We start from the raw sequence: 25731 nt of genomic DNA on the forward strand, positions 1-25731 counted from the left end.
TCTTGTGCTGAAGAATGTGGTACTTAAAAACCCATGCTTCCCTAATGAGATTAAGACTAAACTCTGCAACCTAGCTCATGGTCTGTGGTCAGTAGCCTTCTCTCTTTAGTCAAGCCAATATACTCTTCCTTCTGCTGAATGCACACTCTTCTGTCTTACTGCCATGATTCTGTTTGTGAGCTTTTTTCCCCTCTTACCAATTAAAAGTTTCCATTTCCTTTGATCTAGGTCAAAACTCATTTCCCAGTGGCCTCATCAGAATTTTTGAAACTCCCCAGAAAATAGAAATAAGACTGTTGTATATAAAATCCTTTTTTTCTGAGCAAATAATTGCTTTAATCTTCATGGAAATTACAGTTATCAGTATTTTGCAACTAACGAATATTGCATAATTGCCATTTCTTATGGGTAATAAGACATACGCATCAAGGTCAGTCACTGGTTTAATGAGTAATAAAACTCCCACAGTATTTTTGTTGAAGATATTGTACTATGCCATTAGCCCACAATGGTAAAGAGGTTCAGCTATCCATAGTTTTTGTCAAATGGAGCAAAATAATACCACTGTTAGCCATGTGAAAAAATTGCCATCCATCCTTTTTTTCCCTGAATTTAATAATAGCAAAGAATTTGGCTCTTTTTTTTCCCCTCTAGCTGTCTTTCTTGATAGTAGATACTGAAAAAGCTGTTTCAGAATCCAATTAACAATTTTTCCAAGATTATCTCTCCTCTTTATGAAGTCCTAATATTGAATATAAACCATAGATTCATTTAAGTGTTTTCCTGTGAATATTTTACATTTTATATTTTTAATGGGCACATTGAAATGTTTGTGTAAAAGGGAGAGGGGAGATTAAGTCTTACACCCTGAATACTTTAATAGGTTGTATTTTTTTTTAATTAAGGTCACCATAATTCGAAGACTACTATAATAACTTTTATTATTTTAATTGAGATCATAATTAAGTAATACAAATTACACAAGACCTAATTCCAGAAATCTGTCAGAAAGACTGTTGAATCTCAGGATAATGCTGGGAACACCAAACTGCAAATCTACTTTGGATATCACTTATCAGAGCTTAGGATCATCGTATAGTTATCATAACTATCCCCCAAATTCATGTATACACATTTTTTTAGTCAAAAATGTTTCTGAAGTTGAAGCTACTTTGTAAATGGCACAAACATTGAAAAACAAAAAGTGTTCTAAACGTTGGCTAAATATTTTAGTAATTTCAGACAGAATGAAATATCTGTGACTGGTTAAAGCTATGGTGGAAAATGGGGCATGGCAAGGCCTATCTTAAATATTGAAAGAAATGGCTTTTTGCTCCCTATTTTTGGAATTGTCATCATAAACTTCCGTCACTAAGACAAACTGTGTATAAAATGTATATTTTTAGAGTTAGTCTCCATTTTTAAATTTGGATTTCTAGTTTACAAAACTAACCTTCCTTTTGATCACCCGGGGGCAGAGGGGTGGGGCCTTCATTTATGTGCCATATATTATCCAAAAATGGATATACTCTTACATAGCTCATTTGTGAAAGACAGAATTACTTTAAGAAAGTAAAGTTGACTTTATAATTTTAAAAATTTTCTGTAAATAGAATCATAACTTTTTCAGCTAGTAAGATTGTTTTGAGATTCATTCATGATATATCTATAGTTCACTCCTTTTTATTGCTAACTAATATTCTGTAATAGGAATGTACTGCATTTATTTTATCTATTTGCCTGTTGATAGACGTTTGAGTTGTTTCTAAATTACATGACTGTGTATACATGTGCTTTTATTTTTCTTGGATACCTAAGGACTTAATAACTAGAAATGTTCTAAATGTTCCTAGACTATGGACTACTTCTGCTTTTCTCCTTATTTTTCTAAATGATATGAATTCAAACCATCCATTTTATATAGGGTCAAAATACTTTACCAGTTATGCATTGAAGTGTCTCTTTATGCTATGGGAAATAATACTGCTATTTAAATGAAAGGAGAGAAATATAAAAAAGGGCTAGTGGCTTATGGCTACATCCCGAGTTTATAGAAGTCCACCATATAAAGCAAGCAAACTTGTCTTTTCCTTTATAAACCATCCTGGAAAGTTCTCTCCAGACCCAGCTGGGACTGGGTTTCACTTATGGTGCAGATAGCTCTGACTCAGTACGTCCCAGATTAGCTAAGATTTACAAGCTCAATGGGAAAAGCAACCACATTTTTGTATTATTACAGAAGAAAATAAGCTAAAAATATTTGTTTCATTTAGAAAAAGTCAACTACTACTGCAAAAGAACTATTTGACCTTTCAAATACAGAAGCATGATTAAATTTTGGCTGAATTTTCTATCAACTTGCATCTCCATTTTTGAAAGTCTGTCAAACTATTTTTTCTGGCTACCTTTGGGAAAAGAGAAGCTTAACGAACTTATATTTTTAGCTCAGTTTTCTAATTTTAGGCATTTGTTCAGAATAAAAAACTCCTTAGAGATAGATGTAACTTTCAACATGAAATGTTTCAACTGAAATCAGTTTTTGTAGACAATCCAGTTATGTCCCATGGCTTATTTTTAAAACAGTTATGCCAGATTTACCCAATGACAAAACAATGTTCCAGTTTATCCAAAATGTTTTGATAAAATTTATTGCACTAGAATAGGCTTATTCTACATACACACATGATAGATAGATAGATAGATAGATAGATAGATAGATAGATAGATAGATAGATAGATAGATAGAGGCTTACTTTTAAATGCATATAATAAAGAAAGTATATGAAATACATTTTTGATCAAAAAATTCAGATTATTATGTAGCATCACTTCATACTTTCCGTATTAAAATAACTTCTCTGAAGTCACTAGCAAAAGGTCTATAACAGCTCAAACAAATTTTCAGTATTTTACTTCTGAAATTCTTAATTTTATATGTGTTCACTTTCACATTTATAATCCTTGGCTAAAAATATAAGGAATTATAAAGTTTATTCACAATGAAAACCCATGATTTAATTGTTCCTCACTGGAAGCTGGACAGCATAGGGAGGAACTCTCAGCTCTGACTCCATTTTAAGTCTCCTTCAGAATCTGACTAGGTAAAGCAATGGAGCAGGACACTGCCCCAAATTTCCATTTTACTTCTAAGATCTGCCACCTTAAAAATATGTCTGTATGGGTGTATGCGTGCATACGTGTGTGTGTTTATGTGAGAAGTAGAAGTTACTTCTTTTTATATTCAGTTGAATTCCAAAGTCATAAATAGGGTAAGGAGGGGGAAATGTTAGGTGGTTTTCCTACCTAAACAGAGACATCTCTCTCTCCTATTTTTGACACTTTCTTTAAAATAGCAACAGAGGTGTTTCATCTTCCTTATTAAACCCAATGAAATAAGTTATGTTTTACAGCAGGTGAAAATATTCACATTGGAATTAATGACTTGGAGAGTCAACTTTTACATAAAGCAATTTTGTCTTTAGCAAGTACTGAGCTATATAAGAATGTATCCATTTTTGGATAATATGTATAAGTTATTATACATCATATATCTCAGAAAAGTTATTCAGAATTTACTTAGGGCATCTAATCAACACTTCATTTTGCTGTAAACAGAAATTTTAAAAGTGAGTTGAACCTTCATACCTTGAATATGGTTTCTATAATTTGTATGTTATTTGGTTTATTGGCCCTATCACATTATATTTGTTTTCATGCCACATTCTTCCCTATTTGATTAATAATGCTACCACTCTCTCACCATCACCAGTAAATAAAGTGGCATTTTTTTCTTGAGCCTTTCAAGTTAAATTTAGATGAGGACCTAGGTTAGTTACTCTCAGTCATGGCTCAAATATGAATTTAATGAAAAATGTGTTCCATAGCCCTTCAGGGGTTGGATACCTTCTTAGCAACTTGAAATAATTTTTCTTCTTATTCACGTCTCTAAATTACCTTTCTTTGTAAATGTGGTTAGTTGGTTCTGCAGCATTTGTGACAGTAGAAATTCACTTGTTTAAGGCAGGAAAAAGTAAAAATTTGACAGCTTTGAACAAGCCAAATGACAAAATTGAAAGTAGCAAAAACATGGAGAGTTACACATGACAGCTTTAATCTCATAAAAAATCTGAAAAAAATGGGAACTTTATTAAAAAGAATAAAATAAAAAGTTGTAAAAACAACATGAAAATTACAGCTAATTTATTGAGTTATTTAATAACAATTTACTGGTTAGTATCATGGCACGTACTTGCTTTGTGCTGCAAGGAGTTCAAAACTCGGTACACAAACAGGAACATGCCTTCTTTGCTAGAAAACAATTGGGGCTCTTTTCAGGATATTCACAAATCACTTCCGTATTTTAAAGACCTGTAGTTTCTTCACAGACCTCTAGCTATCAGCCTCATCCAGAACCTATTTTATTCATTCTGAAATTTATTGCTATTTACATTGTCATTTCAATAGCAACATAAATTCTTTACAGTATTAGAAATTATTGTTTTACACTCCAAAATAGTCCATTCATTTATTCAGTGTGCCCTTAAGGGACAGAGAAGAAATAACTAATTACAATATGGTGTGATAACTGCTAATATCATATTACATACATATGCTCAGGGTGTTAAAGATGTAACATCTGTCTGTCCAATCCAGAGATAGAGATGGGATCATCATGGAGAGTTACCTAGAGAAAGTCTTAAATGGAGAAGAAAAGTGATCTAGTCAAGAAGAGCATATGGAAAGACGTGGTACTAAGAAACAACATATACTACAGACCTTCAGGGAGTGCACAATCATTGTTTTAAAGTCACTTATCACTTCGCAAGATGAGAATGGGAGGAGTCAGAAATAGAAGATAGAGAGAAAACAAATAAAATGGATCCCCTGAAGCTACTGAGAGAATGGATTGGCCTTTAACAGGAGGACAGGAACCTGAGACTGGAAGAAAAGTTTCAAAGATTAGTGTGCATGAAGAAAGCTTTGTGGGAAATAGGAAGAGATGGCAGAGGGAGCCAGAAAATTGTGCCTCATGGCCTCAGGAAATAATAAGTGTCAACCAAAATATGGAGAAAAAGGAACCCTTGTACACTGTTGGTGGAAATGTAAATTGGCACAACCACTATGGGAAACAGTATGAAGTCTTCTCAAAAAATAAAAAATAGAACTATCATATATGATCCAGCAGTTCCACTTCTGGGTATTTATCCAAAGAAAGTAAAAACACTAATTCGAAACACTAGTGCTGTTCATTGCAGCATTATTTATAATAGCCAAGATATGGAAACAACCTAAGTGTCCATCCATGGATAAAGAAGATGTGGTATATATGCACAATGTGATACTATTGTGCATAAAAAAAGAGTGGAATCTTGCCATATACAACATGGATGGACTTTGAGGGCATTACACTAAATAAGTCAGAGAAAGCAACCACTATTTGATCTCACTTTTAAGTAGATTCTGAAAAAAAATAAACCAAGCTTATAGAGAACAGACTGGTGGTTGCCAGAGTAGGGGAGGAATTGCGGGTGGGTTAAATGTGTGAAAGGAGGTCAAAGGGTAAAAAATTCCACTTACAAAATAAGTCATGGGATGTAATGACAGTTTGGTGACTCTTGTTAATAATACTTTATTACATATTTGAAAGTGGCTAAGTAAATCTTACAAGTCCTCATCAGAAGAAAAAAATCTATATTTGTAACCGTATGTAACCATAACAAGACTTATCACAGTGATCATTTCACAATGTACACAAATATCAAATCATTATGTTATATACCTGAAACTAATGTTATATTGTCAGTTATACCTCAATTCAAAACAATAGGAAAAAGGGAACCAATAGATTGGAATAGTAGGAAAGAGAAGTAACTGGAGTCCTGAGGTTGGAGAGATGGTAGAGTGAGAGTGACATCATGCAGGAACTGGGTGAACAGAAAAATTGTGATCCCAGACAGTGGGCTGAGTGCATTTAGATTTCTGGGGAAGAAATTTTACTTAGTTCCAGGGTGTTACTGAGGGAGTGCAGTTAATGATTGACTAATGGCAAAATGGTCAGTGTCATTACAATTTAGAGATCTAGGAATTTCAGTGGTAGATTATTATACAGGTTTTGCGCATGGATGTTGACAGTTCCCGGGTGATGGATATAGTTGGAATGAAGTGAAACACCAATCGTTGTCCCAAACATGGCCAAAGATTTTAGAGATCGGTTTGGTTTTAAATAACAAGGCCTTTGCTATGCAAGTGGATGATTTTGGTAGGTGGAGATGAAGATCATTGGAATCCAGGAGGTCAAGGAGCTGTCAGGTTGAGTGAATCATTCACATAACAATGTATAAATAACAAGTTATAGCATCATGTCTTATAACTACTATAACATTGAAATAGTAATGAGCAAAAATGGTATTTTAAGATATTCACAACTACAATATGATATGAAAATGTCTTCTATTGATGAAAAGTCAAAGGTATAGTAAAGACTACTGCTCGTTGCCTATATTCGTAATTAAAGAAAATGCTAAATTTCACTTAGAAGTCAGTGAAAAAAGAAGTGTAGGTTTTTTCTCCATCCAAATTCACAGGCCCTCTTTATTCTGTCATGATCCTCTGGTTAAGAAACCCCTTTTTTTTTTAAGGTATACTATATCCAGAATGCATAAACCCAAATAAACAGAAGTGATTTTTGCATGAAGAAGAATTCATAGTCTAGAAGCGGTAGTGCAAAGCTCAGAGAATATATTTACTTCCTGTGTACTGGGTGATGACAGTGGGAGTGAGGGATCTGGAGATGGCAGTTGCGTACCTCAGTGAGCAGGCTTGGCTCAGGAAGGCTACAGAGGAGAGCAGCATCCTTCGTGATTTAAAAAAAAAACAAAAACAAAAACGTTTCAAGTCGAACAAAGTCAAGGGAGGAGAAGCTGATTTTTTAGCAGAGAAGATATTTATAAAATGGAAATTCTTAGAGAATGGAACAGTAAATGGATGAAAAGGTGAGAAAAAGGACAAAGTAGTAATAAAGGTATTAAGGTGTTGGCCAGAGGAAGATAAACTAGCCTCAGGGTCCCAGGCTATGGCTGAGGCCTGGAGTGTTCAGAGGCCTGTTGAGGCGGGCTTTCTGGAACTGTCAGGGTAGTAGTAATGGCCCATAGCTTTTGCTCAGGTTTCTAGATAGAATCCTGCTGAGAAATTGGTGGATGCTCCTGAAGATAGCTCAAGATAGAAAAACCTGAAGTTAAAATGAGATACTTAATAGCAACATATAAAAAATAATGAGAAGGTAGGGGGGAATTGGTGTCTTAAAATAAATCATCAAATGTTCATTACTAGTGCAGAACATGTAAAACCATATGAGGGTTGGTGAGTAAAAATAAACTTTAGGAGTCTCTTTTAAAAGACCAGAGTTGCTGTTCTACTCCAAAGAAGGGATTTGGGAGTGTCTGCCAAAGTAAGGAAAATAAAATGATATTCACTAATAAAGTATATATGTTTTGAGGTTAATAAGACTAAATAAACTCTCAATTTATATAATTTACGTTCAGTCGAACTAGATAGAGGTTTTTTTTCTCACTGGGAAACTTATTAACTTTAAAATAGATGTTAATATTTAACTTTACGTTCACATGGTTACCCTAATGTGCATTTTATTTCTTTAAACCTAACAATAAAATTGTTACTCAGTAGACTGATTCTATTTGTGTTAATTTTTTCTAGGAATTAGCTCTCCGAAGCCAGTTACCGACACTAGAGCAGGATGGTGGGACTCAAAATCCAGTATCTTCTCCTGGGATGTCTCAGGAATTGAGAACAATGACGACCAATAGCTCGGATCCCTTTCTGAACAGGTTAGTGAGAGTTGCTATTGACCAATATCTAAAAAAGATCATGGCTTTGAGATTATTCTCCTTAGTACTTATAATAAACTGTTTAAACATCTGTGTGGGCCAAAAACCATAGTTGTAAAGGAATCTCTCTGTAAATGGCAAGTACAATAAAACTTGAGACTAAAAGCTGGCTCCTGTGAGAGGAAGTAAGCTATTCAGACTTGTAGAAAGGGACATTTAATTCTAAGTCACATGTTTGCTTCTGCCTATACTATTGACTAACAGTTACTTAAAATTACAGAATCGGGAAGAAACTTGTGAATACCTTTAAAGTATTTAAAGGTACTTTGGTTTAGGAAAACCATTACGCTACCCATTCAGTTCTTACCAATTGAACTGAAAACCTCATGATCTTAAGAAAAACAAAATTTACTCTTCTGACACATACAATTTAAATTTCTGCCAAATATTTAGTGTTTTTATACAAGATTATATTTCTGAAGTTAATTAGGAAAGATTATAGCCACAGAACCTTTTTTTTTTTTTCACAAGGAAAATTCCAAATCAATATAATTTCATTACCCATCTATTGAAGGCCTGTATTGATCTAAGGATAAACTGAGACCATTTAGAAAAATGATGGATTCTTTCTTAAAATTTTAATGAAAACTGGGCTGTAGTTTGAAATACTGTTTTCTAGTAAAGATCACAGAGTAGCAGATCATCTGTTTATTAATCTAAGGGAAGACTTCTATGTCTACTCTCTGTAGTGCCCCCAGTTTCTAAAACACATTAACTATAACATTTCTCTATTCAAAAACTTGATGGTTTCTCCCACTGCCTTTTATTCAACTTATACATATTTTTTAAGCTCTAAACCAGGTTCCCCTAACTTGCCAGGGAGTTGACTCTTCGCAGTGGTGCAACATCTCTTATCTCCCTTTTACTCTGAGAGCCTTCAAGGCCAGCTCTGATATCTCCCTCTACAAAACCTTTACACAGTACTTTTAAGCTCCCTTCTGTGTTCTAAAAGCACTGTGCTCACATAGCCCTTGAATAAGATTCATTAATGTATTTGTTCATGTCTCCCCTGAAGTTGTGAGCCTCTCAAAAAACATCACTTGTTGTTTTTAACTTCTCTATCCTCAGAGCCTGGTCTGATGCTGTAGTAGATGCTCAATGAATGTTTATCGAATGAGTGGGGCTGCAGGCAGTGGAGTTCTTCTGCAGGGAGCAGTTCCTAGTCAGGGAAATTATTCTGTGAACTCTGTCCCAAGGAATGCCCATGTGCTTCCCCTGTGGCTTAGAAAGAACTCTGCACAACTGGGTAAATTCAGCTATTCTGTAATAGTCTTGAGTGTCTGATGTGTGCCCCGAGCTTACAGTGGGAATAGAGTGATGGCTAGGACCAGGCCCTTGTCTCAGATCAGGGCAGGCAAAATAAAAACAAACCACATCCTGAGGCCACCTCCTATGCGGCTGCATTGTATACAAATGGTCTCAGAGGCAAAATTATGTTTTCCTGGATCTGTGTGAGGCTTTTGAATCTTGCCAAAATGTGGCAGAAGCATTAGAGTAAACGAGTGGTTGCAGTATTATACAGAGTGAAGTGGAGGGAGAACCAAGCAGATGCATTAAGTAATTTAGGGAAGAAATTTGAGGGACTGAGCTTTCGACCTTGAGCAACTGTTGGTAGTAGTTTCTCATTTTTTAACTTTTGTGTAAGCTAAACAGCTACTTAAATGTCCAAGCTGTGAGAAAAGTTAAAGTTCACATCATGGTCAGACCCTTGAACAATTGCTTTGTTTCACACTTTGCCATGAGATTTTCTAGAATTAGTAGAACCTCAAATTTTACAGTCAATGCCAGCCGGCATCTGCAGTGTTCTATTTTTATGAAAGTAATGTTCTGGAGATATTTACCATACTTGTATGTAAATCTGGGAAACTTCCTTTAGCCTAAAGTAAAAATCTGTCTTGGTTCATGGTTTTCTGTTTTTCTCAAGGTGTGTGCCTTAATAGGTTTTTTTTGTTTTTGCTTTTCGTTTTTTAATTACTTTTTCCTCCGGTTGGAACTCTTAAGGATTCCTATCTTATGCTGAGGTATTTGGGTTTTATCTCCCTAAGCAGAAGCAAGAAGATCAAGCTATAGAAGTTATCAGCAGTGACTCATCTCTTTTGGCTCAGCCCAAAAAGGAATTCTGGTTCTTTATTTTGGGTTGATTTTTCCTTGGCTTAAACTCTGCATCAGAGCTAGGAATTTAACATGAGTCTAGTGCAGACCTATCTCACTGCCACTTAGAGTTTGTATTTTTTGACCTATGCCTCTGCCACTACCACTTGAGGAATTGAGAGACCTTGAAACAAGGGAGCTATGTGGATCCCCAGATTCAAAATGGTATTACAGAGAAAATACCTATACAGAGAATTTTCTGTCAGCTAGAAAAACTAAGTATTTCTTTTTTACTCTCTAGCCACCAACCAGAACCTTAAGAGAGAGATGTTGGCCCTTTAGAGCTGCCGGCTTCAATTAGGATTACCTCGGCTGTTTCACTTCATAGCCTGAGGGCTGTGTATGGGCCCTGAAGGGGAGGGTGCTTGTTTCACATGTTGCAGGGCAGGAATTTTCACTAATCCTCTTTGAGAATCATGTTAGTGCTCATCAGGTGTTTGTTTTGTTTTGTTTTACCTTGATATATATATATTTATATTTTTTTTTTGCCATTTTTGTATCGGTCTTTAATTCTTTGTAGTGGCACCTATCACTCTCGAGATGAGAGTACAGACAGTGGACTGAGCATGAGCAGCTACAGTGTCCCTCGAACCCCAGATGACTTCTTGAACAGTGTTGATGAAATGGATACAGGTTGGTACTCTTTATTCCTCTTAGGAGTCTGACTTTCAGACAGACAAAGTCATTGTATGACCAACTCTAATAAGCTATTATGAGCAAAGATTATTCCGAAGAAAGCCATTAAAATCCTGTAAACTTCAAATCAAGCTGGCTTTGTTTCTATATAGCAGTTTGTAATTTAAGTCTTCTCAGTTGCAACATGTCATAAAATCTTAGCTCTATTTAAACAAAACTGATGACATGACTTATTTTAGCATTTAAAATACTGGATTAGTTGGCAAGGCAATTGAAAACCCTCTTAGATTTCTCTATTATTATAGATTTGGAGAGAGCTTTCTATATGTGATTCCATGTGTGCTTTTCTCTTTTTAATGAGGGTTTTTGGTCCTACTTAGGTGTTATGGGGCTCAGCAAACTAAATGGGAAAGGCTAGGTGATGGAGCTCACTTACTTTGTTGTTAGCATAGTTACAGGGGTCTTGCGGGAGTTAAGAAACACCTGCTTCACAGGGGTAATTAAGAACCATTTCTCCTGTGGCTTACCTGGTGACCACTGATTGTCCTGGACTTGGCAATTATCAGAGGACATGAACTGGCAGGGAAATGAAACAGACCTCCAGCTAGCTGGTTCTTTCGCTGACAGTTTCAGGAAGTGTTTGGCAAGTGTTTTGTGCCTGAACTCATCTAGCTCATGGCTTTGATGCTTCTTAGAATTTCTCCCCAACCCCACCTTCATCTCTGCTCTTCTAAATCTTAAATCATCCTTAGGAGTCACTTCAAACCCATCTCATTCAAACACCTTTCCTTACTCCTCTGTCCCCCATTTCTCTCTCCAAACCCCTATAGCATGTAATGGTTTACATTAGTTTTTCTAAAAGCATGTTCCATTGAAGCTCTAAGGAATGTTAATGTTGTCATGTGTAGAAAAGGTTTTGTGGCCAGGTAATTTGGAAAACCTAGAGCAGAACTAGGAAGATTTATTTATTCTAGGATTCCTGAGAGGCTTGTTTTGCTACTATGAATGTGAATCTTCAAGAGTGGAATAGAGTTTTTACCCAGTCCTTTTATTTTAGTTTAATTTTTCCTAAAGTGTTCTTAAGGGAAAGATGAAATTATACCATTCATTTTTATATTTTATCTTATTTTGGTGGTACATATCTGGAAGAGAGTCAAGTAGTGATGCTTTTGTGTATGTACTTGCTCCTCCTTTGCTGTCTATAATTTTTCAGAGGATTTTTATTTTTTTTTTACTCCCTTTAAATGTTCAGCACTTAGTCATAAACAGCCAAGTTATTGGTTAGATATCTGAACAAATGTTGAAGCAGAAAGACCCTTGGCATTGTTATTTTATTTGTGGGATGTTTGGTCTAAAATAAACTAGGCATCTGTTCAGGAGGTCAGTCAGGAGTGCTTTTCTTTCTTTATGCATTTCTGTATGTTCTCACATGATACAGCTCTGATATTAGCTTTTGAAAATGGACCTTATTCTTGCTCTCTGTTCCAACTAGGTGATTCTATCAACCAAAGCACCCTACCCTCACAGCAGAATCGTTTCCCAGACTACCTTGAAGCTATTCCTGGGACAAATGTGGACCTTGGAACACTGGAGGGAGATGGAATGAACATAGAAGGAGAGGAGTTGATGCCAAGTCTGCAGGAAGCTTTGAGTTCTGACATCCTTAATGACATGGAGTCTGTTTTGGCTGCCACCAAGCTAGATAAAGAAAGCTTTCTTACATGGTTATAGAGCCCTCAGGTAGACTGAAAAGGATCTAAGGAGATAAGACACACATACCAGAAATTTCCAGATAAGCCAGTTGCAATCTTCTGGCTAATACAGAAAAAGATGAGCAAACGTCCAGCAAGATTCTTTCATCCACTATTTTGCTCTTCCTTGTCCGTTGCTGCTGTTAATATATTGCTGACCTCTTTTCATAATTGGCCCTAAAGAATCAAAAAAAAAAAAAAAACTTTTTGTTTCTTTTGCTATAATAACTACTGTTTGTTTTGGGGGCTGGGGAAAGTGAGCCTGTTTGGATGATGGATGCCATTCCTTTTGCCCAGTTAGGTATTCACCAGTCATTTTAACTAGTCAGACTTGGAAGTCAAATTCTTCATGTCACAGTGTTTAGTTTGTTTAAGCAATTGTTTCTCCAGCTGCCTTTGGCCATTGGAAAAACATGGCTTACTGGTCTGACAAGCCAAAAATGTTGTATCTGATAATAAGTACTTAATGCTTATTTGAAGAGGTAGCTGAAACCAAGGCTGAAGACTGCTTTACTTTCAGCGTTTTTTTTTTTTTCTCCTAGTGCTATATCATTAGTCACATAGTGACCTTGATTTTATTTTAGGAGCTTATAAGGCATGAGATGATTTCCATAGAAATATATTAATTATTGCCACATACTCTAGTATAGGTTTGGGTGGGTTTTATTGTGGGTTTTATTTTGTTTTGGTTGGTTGGGTTTTTTTTGTTTGTTTTTCTGGAACCAAGGCAAATTACCATAATAGTGAATCTGTTTATATTGTAGCTCGGGATGGTTATTGTAGTTCCTTTGGTAAAATCTACATTTCCTGATTTTTTTACCATCTTATTTAAATCTTGATTATCTGCTCTCTCTATGTATACCCCCACACATACTTATAATGTTTATATGATAGTGTGATAGCAGAATGTAATTTTTTTTAGGTTTCCCTACTTTCCAATTTATTTTAAAATGGTAGCTTTGAATGTATGCATTTAGAATACATGACTAGTAGTTTATATCTCACAAGTAGTTTAAATCTGATTGGGGCAGTCTCCAGATGTTTGAGGTAGTTCAGTGTTCTAGAAGGGGCTGTTACGTTGAATAGTGCCTCGAGTAGTACTGTATGCCCTCTGGGTACACAAAAAAATATATTATCTAATGAATTTGAAAGAAGCAAATAAGAAATGGCTTTATTTTCCCCTTGTTACTCCCTTGGACTAATTTTAAGTCTTGGTGGGAAATCACTGAGTAGGTTCATAATGTACATGACAAAAGTAAGCTTTATGTGGTTGTTTACCTTCCTTTAGCTTTGGAAGTTTTATCTTCATCTTAGTTTTGGAAGTAAATTTAGTACCTTAGTTGTCATTTATAGTGAACACATTAAAGACCACATTGAAATATTGCCTACAGGATTGTTCTTAATAAGACTTGCTCCTTCTCCTATATGCTAAAATTGACCCTGGACAGTAAAATACTGTAAGGTCATGAGTTAGCTGGTAAAGTGATCAGATTAATAAATGTATATTGGTAGTTGAATTTAGCAAAGAAATAGAGATAATCATGATTATACTTTTATTTTTACAGGGAGAGATATAACTAGAGTATGTTTCTACAGGAGTAATAATGGTTTCCAAAGAGTATTTTTAAAGGAAGAAAATGAGCATGAATCAACTCTTCAGTATAAGCTATGAAGTAATGGTTGTGAATTACAGTGGCACCAGCTAGCACCTCTGTGATTAAGGGTCTTTCAATGTTTCTAGAGTGAGCCCTTATTTTCAAGGGTTTATAGCAGACATGAAATCTCTTTTCCTGGGTAGAACTGCAATGAAAAGCCTCAGCTTGGGAGGATAGATTTCTTTTTTTTCTAATTAAAAAATGGAAGTATTTTGACCCTTCAATTCAGAGGAATGAAAAAGTTGAAAGTAAGTTTTATATTAAGTATTTTCAGTGCTCAAAAATGCAGTCACTGTGTTGTATATAATGATTCATAGGTCGATCACTCATAATAATTGACTCTAAAGGCTTTTATTAAGAAAACAGCAGAAAGATTAAATCTTGAATTAAGTCTGGGAGAAGTGGCCACTGTGCAGATGCATAAATTTTTTTTTTTTTTGAGCAATAATGAAATTCTACCTAGAATGCATAATTGAGTATATGGATGATACTGCATGTTGGGTTTTTTATGTGCAGAAGATCAAAGCTACTTGGAAGTAGTGCCTACAGTTTGTCAGTAAGCCAGAACTAAGATCGTATCTTTATGTATCAGCAGAGTAGCTTTAGATAAAAGAGAGAGGGTGGGAAGGCGGGAGGGGGTTTGTGAAGACTTAGTAGGACTTCGATAGAGAACTTTATAACCTCCTTTTTTTTCCAATAAAGACTTATCTTGCATCTTGCTGTCATTAAAGGCAGTTCCCAAAATTTCAATCACTTGAGTACAGCCGCAAAGTAAGTATATGGAGTTCTTCATTTCCCCTTGACTTTAACTTTCCCAGTTATACCTCAATGTTGTAGCAGCACTGTGGTACCTGACAGACACAGTGCTTTGATCTTATCATACCCTCTGTACGGACCTGAAGGAAACCTCAGAGTCCTTTCTCTGTTCTGAGTTTGAATCACAGCCTCGATGGTCTTTCTTGTTTTATGTCCTTATTCCTAATGTAAGTGTTTAACTGCTTCTTGGTTGTGTGGGTAGCGTTGGGGTAAAATTTTAACTGGGTATTCTTGAATTACTTTTACAATAAACCAATTTTATAATCTTTAAGTTTATCAGCTTTTTACATTTGTGTTCTTTTCAGTTAGGGCTTCTAAGATCCACTTATGGTTGATGGAGCACGTTGATTAGAGTTTCAGATTTTCAGAAGTACTATTTTCTGTAATAACTTTTCTAAATATAGTGCCTTTTTTAAAAAAAAAAGCAAACACAAGGAAGTGACTTTTATAAACAATGTTGCTGTTTTAAGTATTCATATTAAAAAGATGCATTCTATATGGAACCTTGGCAGAAACACTGAAAAATAACTAATTGTGTAATTCATAATTCATACCAATCAGTGTTGAATCTCAAAACAGTGCAGAAGTGGGAGGCAGTATCCAATGATTAACAATTTCATAGCTTTTGCACATCTGAGAAATGAGGGCTCAGATGAATTTTATCTTCCGCCAGCATGTTTTTAATAAGAATTGTGGGTGTGCCTATCTTAACAATTGTTTTCTGTATCTTGAAAAAGTATTCTCCACATTTTAAATGTTTTATATTAGAGAATTCTTTAATGCACACTTGTCAAATATATATATATAGTACCAATGTTACCTTTTTATTTTTGTTTTAGATGTAAGAGCATGCTCATGTGTTAGGTACTTACATAAATTGTTACATTATTTTTTCTTATGTAATACCTTTTTTGTTTATGTAGTTCAAATATATTCTTTCTTTAAACTCTGTTGTTTTTAACGATTAATATATTTAAAACATTTTTGGCTTAATGGACTTGAAGAGAAAAAGTGCTAGTGATAAGAAGAAATAAAAGGCAATTACAGTAGTAGCTGGTACACAGGTGAAACTTAAGGTTAATTTGGCATTTGGAACTTCTGAAGTATGGATATTATTCTTTGAACTTTATGTTCTGTACTCTTCATGTATTCCCCATTGATTATAGTATGTAATCAGAATTGTCTCCTTCATTCTTAAATGACTTTACTACACTTAACAGCACAGAAGAAACAGAAGAACTTGACACAGTCTTTCAAAAGAGTTTTTGGTTTTATTTCTCCAAAATATTGTCTCATGGTCTCTAAAATATAACACTTATATGGGATTATGGAACCAACATGCAGGTTCCATAAATATAACACTTATATAGTGGGAATTATTAGTTATTGTTTCATAAATAAAAACATTCACAAATTTAAGTGGTAGGTTCTGAACTTTGAATAAGAAGTAGATTGTCTTTGAAAGTGATTTTTTCTGTTTATATATCTTTAATTATTGACATCAGTTTTGGTGAGGCAAATCTGAAAACTTCATATTTTATTATATATAATTTCTTTACAGTAGAACACTAATATTGTGGAACTTGAGATTTATCATTTATCTTATGCAAAATGTGTGGTTGTACATCCTAGCCCAAAACTATACCTCGTGTCTATAGATAGTGCACCGTCTGCTGGATGGCCTGAAGTCCAGTTACCTTCATTCTGGATCCTGTGAAGCAGAATTTTACAACCTTTAGGTAACAGATTGAGTCTGATTCAGCAGAATACTCAGAAGACTATATTAATTTGGATTTAGGAAGAATAGCCTCTAGAGAGAACAAGGAAGGGGTATTCTAAATATTGGAGAAATATAGTTGTGTTACTTAGAATCATATTGAATAATTTACATAATGTTTTTCTTAGACCCAAAATGAAGGTAAAATAGCTCAGTAAATGAATCACCCAGCTGGGATAAGCAAGCAAATGGTTTTCCAGAGAGAGAAAGAACAATAATAATAAAAGGAAACCTAGGTGGTAAGTGCAGGAGTGGTCAGTAGATCCACCGATTTACTATTTAATTCTCCCCTAATTTACATCTTGTCAGCTGAGGTTGCCAAAGCAGAGCAACCCCAAAGACTCCATCACATTTTCTTGCCTTCTGTAATGGCAACCAGCCTGTCCCTGGTGCTGGCAACCATAAATTATATTAGGTTTATATTCAATTGTATTGAAAATCTGCCTTTATTTGATAGTTACAGGTAAATTCATGTGCTGCTCTCCCTTGGGCTCCAGGGTTGCATGTGTGCTAGTGCTGCTGGAGTCAACCATGTCTCCAATAGAGTGTGTATACTGTGTTGTCCCTATGCCACCCTAAACTGTTGGCATTTAGTCGCTTTAATTTAATAATGAGAAACTTGATAAACAGTCTTTCTATTAAAATTTTATTACTGAATTAGGAATCAGATAAGAATCCTCTGGCAGTTAGTGCTGCGGTTTTTCCAAATCACATAGAATTTTTTTTGCCGTATTACCTGGATACGAAAAGCTCTGGTGTAAATAAAATTGATAATTTCCTAACCACAAACATAGCCTTAAACTGACAGACTTAATACTACCACAAATGAAAACAGTTGCAGAATCAAGACACTAGCAAAACAAGATGATATTTAAAAGATAAACTGAATTTTTAAATCTGCCATATTTTAACAAAATTCCTGAACTTGGTAACCTGTTAGAGGTTTTAAAAAACTGTTATCTATTTGCTATTCAAAGCAGTACTTGAAAATATCTGAGCAAAGAGTCTATGTAAAATTCCTAAACAGCTAATCTGGTATTTGGAATGTTTCAATTTTTTTTTTAATATAAAGCTATTAAGAGCTAGAGTTACAGTAACTTTGTGAAATTGATATTGCTTTGTACTCAAATGAAGTGGATGGGCAGGGCTTGATTCTTGGTAAAAGGAACCCCAAGAAACAAAAACAAAATAGGATCTAAATCAAGAGGATACCCTTAGTATATTTAAAACTGCTAACTTATTTGTTAGGGTTATGATATACCTTTACTCATATTTCTTCATGTCTTGTCCCAAGTATATTTTATGAAGAGACTATAGTTCCCATGACTTTTATAGAATCTATAAAATAGTCTTATCAGTTAAACATCACCTGGGTTTAATTTTCATTATGGGATGTTATTAGAAACCACATCTCAGTTCCTTTTAAGACCATTTGTTCAATTATAAATTAAGTTGTTATAGTGGATTTACACAAGATTAAAATGATGTCCTGTTTAGCCAATTGAAAGAGAAATTCATATTCTCAAAGCTGTGGGATAAATGGCAGAATATCAGGGAAAAAACCGCTGCTGCATTTCAGTACTATCTCCATGAGCTACTGAAGTCAGCTACTCTAAGCCAACATAGTGATGAATGGATGAAGAAACTTGGCTGAAGATCATTTCTGTAAGTGAACCTTGTAGCAACTTGTAGTTAAGCTTCTCTTTCTACCGATTAAAAGTTAAGCGTATCTGCAGCCAGGGTTCAACAGAGGCATCTCATTGGCTGTAGGTCAGCAGGATCTAAATGATGGGTCAGGATATCACAACTGTATAAGACTGATCTTCGGGATGACCATGAATCAAGACCTTAGATTTTATGAGAGATATAAAAAATCATATGAGCATTCAGACTATGAGTAGTTCAAAGTCACACTGCAAAACCACTTGTACAGTATCTTCTGAAGAGTCCATTTGCAAGAGGGTTTTCTGTGGGCACCAGAAAGTCTCTTGATCTCTATGAGAAAATCTCAATGGAACTGGTGAGAGGAGAATGTGGACTTAAGATTTAGTTGTCTTTTACAATCCAAACTGTGAACAACAGTGCAGTTCTTTTGCATTCTAGGGCAAAGGAATTTCTGCAAAATTCTGCAGTGGAATTTGCAGAAGAACAGCATGAGCCATGAATTGTTCAATAAAAAATAGTTCACGGCTCACCAGGCATATGTGAGTTCACCAGTTCACAACTCCCTTTTGAGAGCACACTTGATCTGGATTGGGGTGGCAACTCCTGGCCAAATTCAGAATATTGTTTAGGAAATTTAACACTGATTTGAACTATCAATCTTCCAAAGTCATTAAGGCAAAATTCTCAAGGTTTGAACATTTCTGACGGTTTCGTTGTTGTAGCCTGCTAAATGTGACAAATTTCAAAAGTAAATTATTCCAAATAAGTTGCTATCCCACTGCCATCACTAATACTGTGTGACTTGAAGACTCTGAGACTTCTTCCATCAAAGGTAAAGTAAAAATACTATGTGTACAATCTCTTACACTGGTTATGAGCACCAAAATAAAATATTGTAAGAATAACTGGTAAACTTACAACATTCTTTAAAAGCAATGTTTTTTTAACATGCCCAGGATCTTTCTCGGTATCATCTTGTTTAGAAACTTTTATTGTTAGTGAATAATCCAAAATCGTCCTTCAAACTTGAGTAGGTCTACTCAGGGTATTTGAATAGGTATGTGAGGATCTGCCTTGCTCTCATTAGTATGCATACCAGGTAACTCACCCTCCCCATTTTTATATAAATATGCTACTTGTTTTCAATAACAATGAATATTTTAATATTCTATATTAAAACACTTGCACATATTGTCTTGTTTAATCATACCAAATTCTATAAGATGTAGGTGTTGTTATTACTATTCTCAACTATGCTCAAACCTAGGCCCAAATCTCACACTATAGTTGTGAAGTAACAAAGTTGAGAGCGTTGCCCATAACTGGAAAACTCCTGTACAAGGCTAACCATACTCAGGAGCTCAAAAACGTCTTTACTTCTTGATTCTGAGCTTCCCTATTCCTTGCCCCACGGCAGGTGAGACTTTGCTCTCCACACAGAGGTAATCTGAGGAAGACTGCCACAACGATGACAATGCTTTAATAGGTTATTAAATCTTCTGTCCATTTTTTCAAAAATGCATACATTGGTTCACTGTTCAGTAATAGTCTAGAGTAATAAGTAGTATGGTAACTTCCTAAAGTTGCTCACAAGATAGAAATAAAGACTGTTAAGTGCTAAAGAGTAGTTCATACAATGTACCATGAGAGTAGACTCCAGGAAGATCGCTTCCTCCTGGGATGATTAGGAAAGGCCTCATACAGGTGATGTTTACACAGGGCATTGAGTGGTTGTGATTAAACAACTAAAGTAGTGTTACAAGCAAAGGAAGAAGCTCAAAACAAAAAAAAAAATGTGGAAATGGAGAGTATTTCAATTTGGCTGGGTTGTAAACATATAACAGATTAACCCACTCAACTAATATTCGAGTGTCTTAACATGTGCCAGGCACTATTTCAGGCCCCAGGAATACAATAATGAACAAATCCCTGTGCTCATGGAGTTCAGTACACTTCTCGACAGGCCAGGACCAGATAGTAGTTGATATATATACTGAGCACTCACTGTTTGCCAGGCACTTTCCCAAGCACTTTTCCATGAATTAACTCATTTAATCCTGGCAAAAACCCAGTGAGAAACGTACTGTTGTAGTTTTGTAGATAAGAAAACTGGTATCTCAGAAGCTAAGCAGGGTCGAGCCTGGTTAGTACTTGGGAGACCACCTAGGAAGACCAGGTGCTATAGGCGTAAAAAATTAAAAAATAAGGGATTATAAACTGACAAGGTCCTTGCAATCCGTGAGGTCAACCAAGGGTTGCCTTGCCTTAAAAATAATAATAGTAACAATAATAAATAACTTTTTTAAAAAAGAATTAAAAGGTTAGAAAACTGGCATAGAGGTCAACCATCTCTGAGTAGTGGCTTTGGATGGTCGGGCTCCAGAACCTGACCCCTTACCACCATGTGCTATACCTATGGCTTAAATTCCAGAGTGAGAAATTTGAATATTTAATGAACAATGGAGGACTTCGAAAGTCTTTCAAACAAGAAGACAAATACTAACAAAAAATATTTAAAGTATAGGCTATCATATCAAAATTTAAGGAAATTATGATTGAGCTTACCTAAAGGGTAACAAAATTGGGCTGGACACACAAATGGAGAAAGAAAAATATATAGATATCTGTACACATGTGACCAGACATTAACACTAAACTTGAGGTAACTTCAATTTGCTCATAATGCTGAGTCAATTTTTTTCTACCTGGCAAATGAAAGACAGAAAGGGGAGGCAATGATTTCAAAGGCAACTGAATTGTTTTCTTCAGTAGTATAATCGAACTTGTCTGCTCAGGTAGTGAAGTTCTGTAGAATAGAAATAATTTTATCATACAGAGAGAGAAATGAGCAAAGCTGGTGTCTGAACAGATTCCTAACTTATGAAACTTAAGCAAAGAAAAACTATGGAAAATCTAATCTCATGAGGCCATCAAGAGCAGCTTCTCAAAGGCCAAAGGCTGTGAGCCCCTTTGGGGGAGGGGAGTCCTTGAACAGTAATAGACCAACGAAGAGACCTGAAGAAAACGAAAGCCATAGAGTGACTTATGTCAACAAGAGAGTACCTCCATATGCACTAAAGGAAAAATCCAGTCTAAACTCTTCTGTACAGCCCATGAGAAGAGATGTGATGTTGGCACTAGAGTGACGTGCCAACATCTCAGCTGGTATGCGGTATAATCACAAGTCAGTATGAGCAGAGGACACGTGAAAAGTGCCTTTGAGTGTTACCTCAGTGCAACCCTGCTTCTGTGTGGCTCACTGGAGACCAATGGCAACAGAAAGATGAGTAGAACTATGCCTAACAGAGGTAAGTGTGTGATAAGAAGAGAGGTTGTTCCAGAAGGTCTCAAACTAGCCACCTATGGTAGGAATTGCAAAGGGAACAGGACCCCAGTGATGCTGTGTGGACAAGCATCACTGGGGTCCTGTTCCCTTTGCAATTCCTACCATAGGTGGCTAGTACCCTTCACACTACTTCTCCAGAGAGATCAGTACTAAAGGAATTTTCTCAGGCCTCCTTCATTCAGGAGACTAAATGTTACCATAAAGAAAATAAAGGAATTTGTAGAGGAAGAGAAAAACAGATATCAGAGACTAAGCTAACCCATTGGGAGAAACTATCACTCCTTCAGTCTACAGAGCACTCACTGGGGCTAAGATATCCTGCTGGGTACAGAGTTACAGCAATGACCAGGACAACATCCTTGACTTTGTGGGGCTTGCCATCTCAGGCAAACCAGAAACGGTTCACAGTTATGTGATTGTAATCATTGTTAACCAAAGTGTTTGGGAGCCATGAGTGTAAAGGGACCTAACTTGGTCAGGGGAGTGAGAGGAGGCTTCTCTGAGGACACATATAAATCAAGACCTAAAGGATAGGGGAAGAAAGCTGGTTGGGAGCTGGGCCAGAGAGCTTGTCATGCCAGATAGATGGAACAGCATGTTTCCACAGCCTTGAGATGGGAAGAAGCTTCTATCAGCCCTGAAGAAGCTACAAAGAAAAAAACATAGGCTAGTGGGGTTGGAGCACAATGAGAAAGCACGAGATAGGCAAGGCTGGTGCAGCAGGGCTGTGCAGCCATGCTGAAGATTTGCAATTCAATCCTAACTGCGATGGAAAATCATTTAAGTTTTATGTAGGGGAATGATATGATCACACTAGAGGGCCTAGAAGATCGCTCTAGCTGCTGTGTGACATCGAACTAGAGGGTGGGTGAGTGTGGTACAGGGGGCCAGTTAGGAAACTATAATGGCAATCCAGGGAAGAAGTCATGGGGGCTATAGCACCAGCGTTGTGGCTGTGTAGGTGGCAAATAAAAGCAACAGCCTGGATAATTGAGTAGATGTCAGAAAGAAAAAGAAAATGATATGAAACAACAGAGGAGGACCAGGTTGGGGTGGGAGGGGGGAATATCTCTGACCAAAAAAATGTGTTGGCTAAGTGCAGATCAAAATTAAAATTTGCTGCCTGGCACAGAGAGTTTGCCGCTCTGTTAATCCCATGTCATCATGAAGGACAACTGATTTAGATGGTAAACTTAATGAGCAGCTCTTGAGTAAGTCTGATTTCATTAAACTCTAACATGAAAACCAGGAAACCCCACAAATAATAATACTAGTCCACGACCCATTTAAGATCAAGAACCAAACCAAAGGAAACCAAAACTAACATGCAACAGTCCCATATGCACAACCTGAATTTAAAAGATTTGTCACTTCACTATTTTTAAATGCAGGTCAAATCTCATTAGAACATATCTGTCTATGGTTAAAACACAAATCTCTGTTCCTACCCAAAGACTCTCATTTAAAATAATCTAAGTACAACAAGAGAATGTTGACAATTCTGTTATTTCATCCCTAACAGGAATTGACCTCATTTCTCCAATTGGTTTTGTGTATTTTAAAATGGACCTGACTGCCATGTGCGTTTGATTAGCACTTCACACCTTGTTTACAGTGTCGGGGTGGAGGGTGCGTAGGGACTGTTACTGGCATCTGTCCAGCTGTTCCTGATGAGCTGCCAAGCTGAGAAACTTCCTTTGGTTGAGACAATTGAGGCAAAGGGCAGGCTGACTGACTGAAATGTCAGATAGTCTTTGTTTTTTTGGTTTTTTGTTTTTGTTTTTTTAAAGAGAGAAACGCCCCCAAAACCTAAGCTGGACTCCTAGAGAGCTCTTTATTCCCTAGAACCGGCATCCAGGAAAGAGGAGGCTCGTTTACGGTGCTACCCTTTCCCCTTGGCCACAGCAGTGTTCCTCCTTTAAACTAAGGTGTAAATGGCAACTGGTTTCCAAGACCACTTATTCTCCAAGACCACAGGGCTGCTGAACACTAGGCCTCCCCGGCACCATCCCCAGGTATGCAGAGGCTTCACAGGGCACTGGTGGGGCAGCTGGGCAGGGTAACCAGGACCGAGGCCCACATAGTCATGACTGGCGAGCCGGATCCATCAGGGTCACAGAGGCAGACAAGGTGGTGTAAGACAAGGTTCATCCAAATTTCACAATCAGAGAACAGAGGAACTCTCGCAAGAAGACTGAGGCCCAGAGGGTCGCAGAGACTTGCTTGAAGAGCCGGGAGCAGAACCTTGGACTTTGACTCCCAGTGAATTTATCCTGTAACCACCTCAGTAAAAAATATCATCTAGTGTCAAAATTATTCTTGAAAACTTAAATTGCCTATACGGTTGACCCTATTGGAATAATGGGTTTGAGCTATGTGGGTCCATTTATATATTGATATTTTTCAATAAATCTGTACAGTACTGTAAATGTATTTTCTCTTATGATTTTCTTTTCTCTAACCTACTTTATTGTGAGAATGCAGTATAGAATACATATAACACAAAATATATGTTTATCGAGTTTATGTTATTGATAAAGCTTCCGGTCAACCGTAGGCTATTAGTAAAGTTTGGGGAGTTAAAAGTTATACTTTGATTTTCGACTGCTTGGGAAAGTGGCACCCCTACCCCCTGCACTGCTCAAGGTCAACTGTATTGTATATAGTACAGAAGGATGCTCCTATTTTGAAGGCACTTAGGACTCAGGCCAACAGAAGGATAGCAAATCCAGATCACCCATTTCAAGCTTACTCTGGGGCCTATGCTTATTGAATAGAAGGGTCCATGGAATCGCCCAGGCTTCTAAAACATTATTTCTCTCTTCTGTCTTCAGCATATTTAGCTTAATTTACGTAAGTTAAATGGATGGTCAGGTGCCTACTCTGAATCAGAAACTGTGCTGATCAGTGGGAGTCAATACTATTACTACTACTACCAGCAATTAAACTATTAAGAGCTGAATGTATGCTGGGCACCACTGTAGGAGGTTTGCTAACTCATTTAATACCAATGATGAATAAGCATTGCCCTGCTTTCAAAGAACTCATTTAGGGAAGCGATTCTAAATTCTGGCTGAATATTGGAATCATTTGGGGGAGCTGTTAAAACACTCCTATGTGTGGGCTCCACCCCAGAGATTTTGCTTTAATTGGACAAGGGTAGAGCCTGAACACCGGAGTTTTAGCAAAGCTCTCCAGATACTCTTATGTGCAGCCAGGATTGAGAACCACTGAGCCAGGGTGAAGGAGGAAGACATGTAAACCAACAGTGACAGGTGAGTGTGCCCTGGCTGCTAAGGGAGAACACAGGTTGGACACCTGACCCAGATAACTGAAGGTCAGGAAGAGATTCCAGGAGGAAGTGAAATGTGAGAGGGGGTCACTCTAGGTCTGTCACTGACCGAGGTATATTCCAGGGGAGTTTCTGTTCCCATGTTCCCATCATACTTCTTTGACTCACAGTTACCCAGTTAGCCCTGTCCCAGATGGAACCTGTTAGTTTTAAAGACTCTGAGCCAGTTATAGTCAAACTAGCACTCGTGGGGGTCAGGCTCCCACTGCCCCCCCATTCGCCTCATGAAGCCAGGCATTGGTCTTAACACCCCATAGGAGGTACCTGTTCTCTGCCTGAGTCTGGGGTTCAGCAGCAGAGCCTCTAGCCCCAGAGGGACTGATCAGGACTGGGAATCAAGAAAAAGTAAGCTAGCTTGTTAGAAGAACCTCCCTTTTTTGACAACACCTTCATAACCCAGCACAATCTTTAGGGTGAGGATTGGGGTCTTGACCACAGAACTCCTGATTAATATTGTAGCTGCACTATAGATCAAATATATTTTAGGTTTGGGGGTTGAGAACTATTCATAACATTGCTCTGGATGGGTAAATTTACTCTGGTTCCAAACAACCAAATGGCAAAGAATCCTTAGAATACAATCCAGCTATGAAAATCGAGTCCATATAGTATACATTATAATCTAAGATAATAACCAGAACTGATAAAGTGTGTATGCAATGTGAAATATATTTATTT

General features: G+C 36.7%; 1 protein-coding gene across 12 annotated transcripts in view; it reads left to right on the forward strand.

Moving 5' to 3' along the window:
• Positions 1 to 15859, forward strand: part of YAP1 (Yes associated protein 1) — a 102440-nt gene extending 86581 nt beyond the window's left edge. For 7 of the 12 annotated variants that reach the window (XM_011369424.2, XM_011369429.2, XM_011369430.2 and 4 more), the window contains 3 exons: positions 7714 to 7844; positions 10576 to 10688; positions 12184 to 15859. In XM_011369424.2, the coding sequence (XP_011367726.1) occupies positions 7714 to 7844; positions 10576 to 10688; positions 12184 to 12422 (483 nt within the window). In that variant the 3' untranslated portion in view covers positions 12423 to 15859. The remainder of the gene's footprint in view (positions 1 to 7713; positions 7845 to 10575; positions 10689 to 12183) is intronic. The other 5 variants (XM_011369426.2, XM_011369431.2, XM_011369428.2 and 2 more) reach the window with 4 other exon arrangements.
• The last annotated feature ends 9872 nt before the right edge of the window (positions 15860 to 25731 follow it).

The sequence above is a fragment of the Pteropus vampyrus genome, unplaced genomic scaffold, assembly GCF_000151845.1.
Source record: "Pteropus vampyrus isolate Shadow unplaced genomic scaffold, Pvam_2.0 Scaffold148, whole genome shotgun sequence".
Lineage (NCBI taxonomy): Eukaryota > Metazoa > Chordata > Mammalia > Chiroptera > Pteropodidae > Pteropus > Pteropus vampyrus.